The 8,728-nt window shown below is 37.7% G+C and overlaps 2 protein-coding genes across 4 annotated transcripts in view; both read right to left on the reverse strand.

Moving 5' to 3' along the window:
* Positions 1 to 3,665, reverse strand: part of ralgps2 (Ral GEF with PH domain and SH3 binding motif 2) — a 134,455-nt gene extending 130,790 nt beyond the window's left edge. For all 3 annotated transcript variants that reach the window (XM_079889278.1, XM_079889279.1, XM_079889277.1), the window contains exon 1: positions 3,478 to 3,665. The gene's annotated coding sequence lies outside the window, so the exon portion shown is untranslated. The remainder of the gene's footprint in view (positions 1 to 3,477) is intronic.
* Positions 3,666 to 5,042: 1,377 nt separating this feature from the next.
* On the reverse strand, positions 5,043 to 7,921 carry coa7 (cytochrome c oxidase assembly factor 7). Its single transcript, XM_079889287.1, has 3 exons — positions 7,525 to 7,921; positions 7,308 to 7,448; positions 5,043 to 5,610 (listed from the first exon to the last, which is right to left on the reverse strand). Exons 1-3 carry the CDS (start codon positions 7,628 to 7,630, stop codon positions 5,168 to 5,170), a joined length of 690 nt encoding a protein of 229 aa, XP_079745413.1. The 5' UTR covers positions 7,631 to 7,921; the 3' UTR covers positions 5,043 to 5,167.
* Between the last annotated feature and the right edge of the window lie 807 nt (positions 7,922 to 8,728).

Below are 8,728 nucleotides of genomic sequence, written 5' to 3' on the forward strand. Positions count from 1 at the left end.
ATGAGCTAATTTAAAAAATACATATTAAATGATTAGGATACATAGAAAACTTTAGCATTGGTGCTTTTTTACAGACTCAAAATATGAGTGTAAAAAAGTCAACAAACTTTTTTTTTTTTTTTTTTTTGAGGTAATGTAATGTTGTTAAAATGGATTTTAATTTTTTATTTTTATAAAATTGGTATCGAAAAAAGTACCATCCAGGACCTGGTATCTAAGTCAAGGTATCGGTATCAAACATTTTCGATACCCAGCCCTACTTTTAAGTTTGACTGTATTTTCGTTTTTTGGTCAAATTGCCTTTTGAATGGGAGTGCTTAAGGCACTTTATGATAGCATCAAAAATCGCTATTTTTAAAACACTAAGAAGGCTCGACACAACATGACAGGCTCGACATTTTGACTAATAGTCTATCTCCGAATGCAACGTAACAGGGAGGAGAGTAAAGATGGAAAACTCCTAAAGCTTAGTTCCATATAAATTCACGGATAATTTGTTGCTTTGTCGTTAGTGAAAATCAATATTGACCTTGTATTTGAAAAAGATCCTCATATAAAAAACAATACTAAAATTCAGAGTCAGTTCATTCACATTCGGAGATCAACTATTTTTGACTGTCAAAATTCCGGCGGACACAGCTACAGTGAGTTGTTCAAAATATTTCTTTTTAGTAAACTCTGTGTACACAAACAATGCTCGAGTTCATGTGTAGAGATACTTCAAGCAAAGTTTCATGTTGTGTCGAGTCTTCTTGGTGTTTTAAAAATAGCGATTTTTGATGCTATCATAGAAGTGCCCCAAGCACTCCCATTCAAAAGGCAATTTGACCGAAAACGAAAATATGGTCAAACTTAAAAGTGGAGTTTCCATTCTAATTATGCTTTTAAACGAAAGTTTGCCTCGGGTAGATTAACAAAAAGACCCTAGGTTGCATTTTGGCGAGAGTTACCCTTGAAGTCAGAAGACAGGAATCCCACCAAAGTGAAGTCAGGAATCGCACCTGTGCAGCCATCTAAGAACAGCTGCACTGGAGCAGTGTTTCAGCTCGAAGCAGCACCAGGATCTGCCTAGCAGTAGTTTGAAAAGGACAAAGCTTTCTTATAAGAGACAGGAAGCGCTCAGACATGCAGAAAGAGAGAAGGAAAGCAACAGAGTGAGAGTGTTTATGGGGATTAAAGCAATGGCAGATGCTCGCTTCAACTATAACTCGCTTCATAAAACCCAAGCTATATTTAACAAAGGAAATTGAACCTTTGCATACAGTTGTGATCTGATTACCAGAGGGACTCAAAGACATTTACTTCTTCTTTAGGCCAGAAACACTCAACGCAGGTGTTTGGCCAAATGCACCGCAAACCATGGTTGCATTGTACATACTTGGGGCCAGTTCACACAGAACACGTTTTTGCTGTTAAAAAACACGAGACAAGTCAGTGGAATGAAAAACAACACAAGGTCTAGAGACGCGTTAACTTACTTAAACTTGAGCGGCGCATTTTTAGAGTGCCGTGAGACGCTGCAAAATACACAAACGCAATGTTTAAAGACGTTCTTGCGTTGTTGTGGCGGCAATAGTAAGAGGGTAATAGAGTTACGGTCAGTTCACAAACTGAACTACAAGTGTGAACACACCCTAAAATGCACCATTTTGGACAGCACAGCACCAAAGTAGACTATTTTAACAGAGAATTTAAGCATCAAGAAAGACCCTGAACAACACACATTCATTCTGTAAATAAATGTTCATAAAAATGGGTCAACCTGAAACCAACCTGTATTGATACATTTGATTGTGAGTTAGTCATAACCCAGCATATCGGAGCATATCGTTTCAAAATCCTCAACCCTTGACTGCCCAGTATTTAAATCATATTTTAATGGCCAATATCCTCTTTTGATCATTACAGTTTTGGGCTTTGACTTTGATTTATGGGGAATTCATAATTTAACAGTGCTCTATTCAGACAAAAGCTTCCTGAAAGACTGCCTCATTTCCATATATGATCAATAAGTGCTGAGCCAGTCGTAATTAATGTCTTTTAGCTTGAGTTTACTGCAGAAAGACTCTTATATAGGCTATAAACACTTTCACTGTGGCTCAGGACAGTCTATGTTTCAACATCTTGGGCATCCGATGCTTCTGTAACACACTTATAATTTCTATAGGGCTTATTAGGGCTGGGTTGACCATATCGATTAGTTGATTTGATTCCGTCGTCATTTTAATGAAGATTATTATTCTTAAATTGCAAAATCAATCTTTTAGTCACAAAACTTGACTAAACATCTCCAATCCAATCAGCTTTGTTACTTTTCATATGAAACAAAGTTTCAGCTTTCAAATTCTGTCAATTTTATCATGAAATTCAAACAATAAATGCCATTTTCGTGCTCATAATGTGACAGATCGCTGTAGCGCCTCAGTTCAAGTAAAAAAAAAAATGTGTGTTGATATTTAAAAATAAATAGCAATAAAGAACCAAAATTGACAGTTTACAGCATTAGATTAGAGATTGTGAAATGATGTCAATACCCAGTCCTAACACTTTACTAATAGTAATAATAATAAAATAGGGCCAAGAAATAAATATAGTCCATAGGTTCAGTAACCAATATGATTTCCTAAAAATCTGATTTTAATTATTTTTGTTGCTTTTTTTATTTTTGTTTTGAAATTATCTGCAAAAAAACGACTACAATTTTTTTTAAACATATACTGCCTTGATCATGGTAACCATAGTTACAAGAAAAATAAATACAATAGCTAGGTAACTACATATTGTAATACAATAACAAAATCATCCTACAGTAAGTTACATAAACATCATGGGATCTCATTAAAACAGTGTCAGAATTGTGTTTCTCTGCTTTATGATGACAGTAGTGACCAATAACTCTTCTGAAGTAATTTAGTCAATTTAGTAACTATTTTGGCAGAACATATGCTCACCATGGACGATTTTGGAAGATATAAGCTTGTTCAGAAGAAGCAAGGGAGTGAAATTAACCTCTGTTGGAGTGTATGTGTGTGAGAGAGAGAGAGAGAGAGAGAGTGTGTGTGTGACACACCCCGAATCAGAGTGGGATGGGGGGTGCAAGTGAACCCCCCTCCAGACAAACAACCGTTATCCTTCAGTGATCCACCTCCATCTACCACGAGAATAAACTTAATCCTGCAGATTATTACACACACACACACACACACACACACACACACCAGGCGCAAAAGCGTAGCCTGTTCTCAGAAGAACCGAGCGTTGAGCAGGCAAAAGTCGGCCAACTACACGCAGCCAGCGCATGACACACACATGCACATCAATTCCCTCCCAAACAGTGGCATCTTCAGTCCGTTAACCGCATGTCTCCGGTCGCTGTTAATCTCATCATAGGCGTGTTGCTGCTGTAGCCTGTTAGCTAACAGCCCGCTCAGAACCACACACTGCGCATCACCACAAATTCAAAGGCGTCAAACTCACCGCTTCACGCTCCGTGCTTAACTCCTGCGCGAGGATGCTGCGACCGTTACTCCGTGCTGCAGGCGACGGTCCAGCAAACTAATATAAACAATATGAAGCTACAACAGCCGCGCGCCTGTAATGTTCCAGCAGGAGCGGCAAATGTGTGTGTGTGTGTGTGTGTGTGTGTGTGTCCGTTGATCCGACAGTGGGCGGGGCTACGGGCTCAGTCCGACACTGTTGCGCTGTAATTGGAGGCGAGCTTAAGGTGGGCGGGGGCTACTGGCTCAATCTGCTGCTGCTCATGTGTTATTGGAGAACAGCTGAGAAAGGGCGTGGCTTCGGGCTGCTTCTGCTGCTGCGGTGTCATTAGAGGTGAGCATCACTCGTATAGCTGCTGGCAATGATTCAACGAATTCATAAATTATTGTTTTTAATACTTTTAGGAAGAAATATTTGAAAAAATTAGACGCAACAATAGTGTATTTTCTGCCCCAAGAAGTCGCTTATATTTAAAGTACTTGCCAAAGTACTCTGCAAAGTACTTGCAGACTTTTGTTGAGTTTTTAGACATTTTAGAGGCAGCAATAATTCATGAATATATGTAATAAAACTAAATAACAAAATATAGAGTAACCTTATAACCTGAACTTAATTCAGACATTCATTCATTTTATACAATAACACCACGGATTAACATTACAGAGACTACAGTGACATCAGGGAATAGTAAATTACTGTTTAATCTGATTCCAGAATAACTCTTATGAACCGATTCTTTTCAGTGAATCAGAAACATTCAGCGCGACCGGTTTAATCTGATTCCCAACAAAAAAAATAAAAATATTTTCAGTGATTTAAAAAACATAGCGACCTTCGTCAGATTTTCTAGTTCTTTTGGGTGAGTCAAAATAACTGAATGAATTATTAGCTAGTAGCTACTAAACTGGTCGCGCTGAATGTTTCTGATGCAATGAAAAGAACCGGTTCATTAGAGTCATTTGTTTGGGAATTGGATTACAATAAATACTGAAAAGTGATGCTGTAAACAATGATAAATGGTGTTTTGTTCACATGTGGCGGACACACATACATGTATTACTGTTAAAAGGAGACGATGAGGGGGAAATTAAAAATTAGAAGTGAAAATTGTATATGCAGTTAAAAAGCATCTTAAATGCAGTTTGCCATTTATGTTGAATAAATTCAACGAAATGAAGTGGACGTTTTAAAGTATCAAAGGATTAGTCTGTGTCAGAGAAGAAACTAATGTTCATTGCAATCTGTTTGCAAGGAACCCCGATATTGTCTGTGCGTATTCAATTTAGCTTGAGTATGCTTCCATCTAGTGGCCATTTTTGCGTACAGCACCTGGTCAAATAAATAAAACCTGATTTCCATGGATGCAATTCTAATTCAGACCAACAGATTGTTACTATTAAATAATCTCTAATTAAAATTCTATGATAACTCTCACAGTCTATATTATCTAATGGAAACACTTTCAGTAATATATTAGCTTATATCAGCATCAACCTAGATGAACAAAATCACCCTCAGACATTAATCAGTTATGACAACAAGCATCAAAGAATTATGTTTATTAACATTATTTATGCTGCTTTTATATCCGTGATATCAAAACAGCAAGGCAGAATAATTGTCATTGTCATCATCACAATAACAATAGTCCTTGTTATAACAGGTTATCTCACTCCCCAAATTTCAGTTGCCTTTCTTTCTGCTGTCCGTGGAGTTCCCTAGCCCTGTTCTTCAGCTCCTCTGCCTTCTGATCATCCTTCTCCGTCCCATCGCCCAGTTTGTACATGCGGCTGGCATTGGAGCAGCCCCACACGTGTCCCAGCTCACAGGCTCGCAGGGCGTACTTTAGAGCCGATGGCATGTTTTTGTCCAGCCCTGGAGATCCCTGGATGAAAAGTGTGCTCAGGTTGAAACAGCTGGGGGCGAAGCCTCCTTCACACGCCTTCTCGTAATACTGTCGGGCCACCTGTACGTCAGTGCCCCCCTCCACGCCTCTCCCGTCATGGGCCAGCAGAGCTACGTTGTGACAAGCGTCCACAGACTTCTTCCCTTTGGTGTTGCATGCCTTCATAAAGCAGGAGTACGCCGACTTTAAACACTCCGTCACACCACCTGAGGTCATAAGAAGTTGTCAGTTGTTCAAATGTCAGCTGTTGTTATTAGAGTGTTGCAGTCGTGACGTCAAAACCCAGAAGACTTATTCTTCACTGGCTCCCTTGAGATTTTGCTATGGGTTATTTATATATATATATATATATATATATATATTAGTGGTGGGCCGTTATCGGCGTTAACGCGCTGCGTTAACGCGAGACTCTTATCGCGCGATAAAAAAAATATCGCCGTTAATCTATTCTCCAAGTTGGGTTGGGAGCGTTGGGAACTGGCTCAAGCTACACAAGCTATGATGACGCAATCTACCCGTGGCCGCGAGGAACACCCGGCTGCAACGCATCATATTCGTGTCATCTTAAGTAAACACGGCTGAAAGTGAAAGCTGGTGTAAAAGATCCGTGCAACAGCCATTATTTGGACTTGGTTTGTATTTAAGCCGTCCGATGTAGACTGTGTGGTGTAACAGTTCGGTAAGTTAACACACGACTAATCCGTTCTACCACCTCAAATTCAAAACGAAACATATCACTGAATACCAGCGCGCGCGTATTATTCCCAATATATCTTAGTGAGTGGTGTAGCATATAATCTCTTTTTATTAAAAGCGCCCGATTTTAAGAATCGTTGTTGTGTTTCTTTTTAACTGAAAAGACATCAGTTAGACAATATTCTAATTTTAAATTTGGGGTTTCATAAGCTCCAAGCCTTAATAAACATTAGACCTACTTAAGTCTCTGCAGCTAGTGTACTTACATTTTATTTATCTGCAAAATTATGTTGTATACTTACAGTTTTGCACAATATATGTTCTCAAAACTACATACACCCTTTAAAAAAAAAAAATAAAAAATAAAAAATTACATTTAGCAGTTGTTTAGCAGGGTCTGTGTAACCTGTTCTGAAATGGTTTTATTATAATATCGTTATCGCAAGAGGCTGCAATGTACATCACAATATGGATTTTAGGCCATATCGCCCATCCCTAATTGATAGCCTATAGTAGTTGTCGATAATAACATAGGCCTACCTAATGTTGCCTATGGACGGTAACAGTACAGTAGTAACCTTTTACAGTCTATGAGTAGAACAGCTTTCTCAAGCAGTTTGTGATGCATTTTGGAAACAGGAGATGAGCACCTGGTCTAATGCGCCACCTGGCTTGAGAAACCCGTTCTCAAAGACTTACTTTTATAGTCATTATTTGGGTAGCACACATACTCTGAATGCCTTCGGCAGAATTCAAATGAGCCATTTTAATCTAGATTAATCTAGATTAATTTCAAAATTAATCTAGATTAATCTAGATTAAAAAAAATAATCTATGCCCACCTCTAATATATATATATATATATATATATATATATATATATACATATTTATTATAACATTAACATTATTAATACTTATTTTAATATATAATCTTTATATATAATCTTCATATATATATATATATATATATATATATATATATATATATATATATATATATATACACATACATTTTAGAATTTGAATTTATAACAATAATTTTATATATTAAAATGTATATATTTGAATTCATTTTGAATATGCAGTTAGAATTTCAAAAAATGAAACTATTTTTGGCAATAAAAACAAATACAACTTTTTTATTCAGTGTTTTAATATTACTAAATATTGGTTCGTGGGAGGGATTTTTCCTAAACTGTCTTTACCTTTGCCGGTGACATGGTAAGCCCCGAGCTTATAGCAGCTCTCTCCATGGCCATTCACCTCGCAGTTGTGCTTGAGAACCTGGGCTGTGGCCTCATAGTTCCTCTTCACACCCTCCAGGTAATCCGCCAGCCTCTGACACCCTGTTAAACAGAAGAGGAACAGATGAAGCTCTCTCTCACAGTTCAGCACCAGCTCGAGACGGACAGCGCCTCCGACCTTCAGGATCCTTCTCCCGGTGACACTGGTAGCTGTACTCCACTCCTAAATTATCCAGGAACTGCTTGACCTCCTGTTCGTCCTCAAAGTTAATCAACCCGGCCATGTGCTCATCGATCTCCGATCACTTACATACACCGGTGGAATGTCTCACGGCAAGCTACTTTTGACCTTGCTCACTGATTAGTTGTGCAAGAACATACAGTTGCAGAATAGTGAATGACGTAAAGAAATAATAAACGCGTCAGTCTAAGACATAGAAATTAATTTAGTTAAATTTATACATGCGTTATCAGACATTCACAATTGTGAAACCGTTACAGCACGACGTGCTAAAGCTACACATGCACTGACTGAAGCCAGTCAAAGATCGCTTCCTACTTCGCTCAAAGTAAGTAACCAACGGGCTTCCGTAGGCCCCGCCCACTTTGCTGTCTCTTCGTGGCTCAAGTATGCTGGAATGCGTTCACGTCCACATTTATATTCAGATCCGTTGTATAACATAGCATTTGTGGATATAAAATGTACCTAAAAAAATATCTAAATTGAATTCGAATGAATATCATAACTATCACAAATGATCGTATACCTAATTATGTTAACCAAAAACTACAAAATAAGAATAACATTAAATAAAACCTATGCTGTATTTTGCAATACTAGCTTAAATAGAAAAAACTAAATATCCTTTTCAAACTACAGAAATAGCATCGTTAACATGGGAAACCATAAAACTCCTGAAGCGAAACCATTCAGAATGTTGTTGGATGACAAAAATAAGCTTTTTTCCCCATTAAAGTAACGTTAAGACTGGGTAAATACTTAATCCATATTTGTAGGTGTATGAAGACAAAAACGTACTTATCCATATCTATATCTCTTGTGTGTGTGTGTGTGTGTGTGTCTTGATTTATACGGTTTGCTTTACCCCTTATAGTCACTAATGGCATTTCTGAAAAAAAAAAAAAAAAAAAAACTTTCTGGGAAAAAAATGCTTATTTATTAGTTTTTCATTGTTATGAGCTTACATACATTTTCGTTGCAAATGCTGTTATGTAGGCTGTTTACTCTAGTCGTTCCTATATTGTTGTACTAACAATGCAAGTACCATAGACTGTAAAAAAAAAAAAGAGAGAGAGAGAGAGAGAGAGAGAGAGAGAGAGAGAGAGAGAGATGCAAACACACATTTAAAGTTGGTAACCCG

The sequence above is a fragment of the Squalius cephalus genome, assembly GCF_949319135.1.
Source record: "Squalius cephalus genome assembly, chromosome: 12".
Classification (NCBI taxonomy): domain Eukaryota; kingdom Metazoa; phylum Chordata; class Actinopteri; order Cypriniformes; family Leuciscidae; genus Squalius; species Squalius cephalus.

Bases quoted from the DNA above. Each gene is read 5' to 3' on its own strand.
- coa7 (XM_079889287.1), bottom strand. From the start codon at position 7,630: ATGGCCGGGTTGATTAACTTTGAGGACGAACAGGAGGTCAAGCAGTTC. The intron at 7,449-7,524 runs GTCGGAGGCGCT...TCTGTTTAACAG, and splicing joins CCGGGAGAAGGATCCTGAAG to GGTGTCAGAGGCTGGCGGAT. The intron at 5,611-7,307 runs GTAAAGACAGTT...TTATGACCTCAG, and splicing joins TTACCATGTCACCGGCAAAG to GTGGTGTGACGGAGTGTTTA.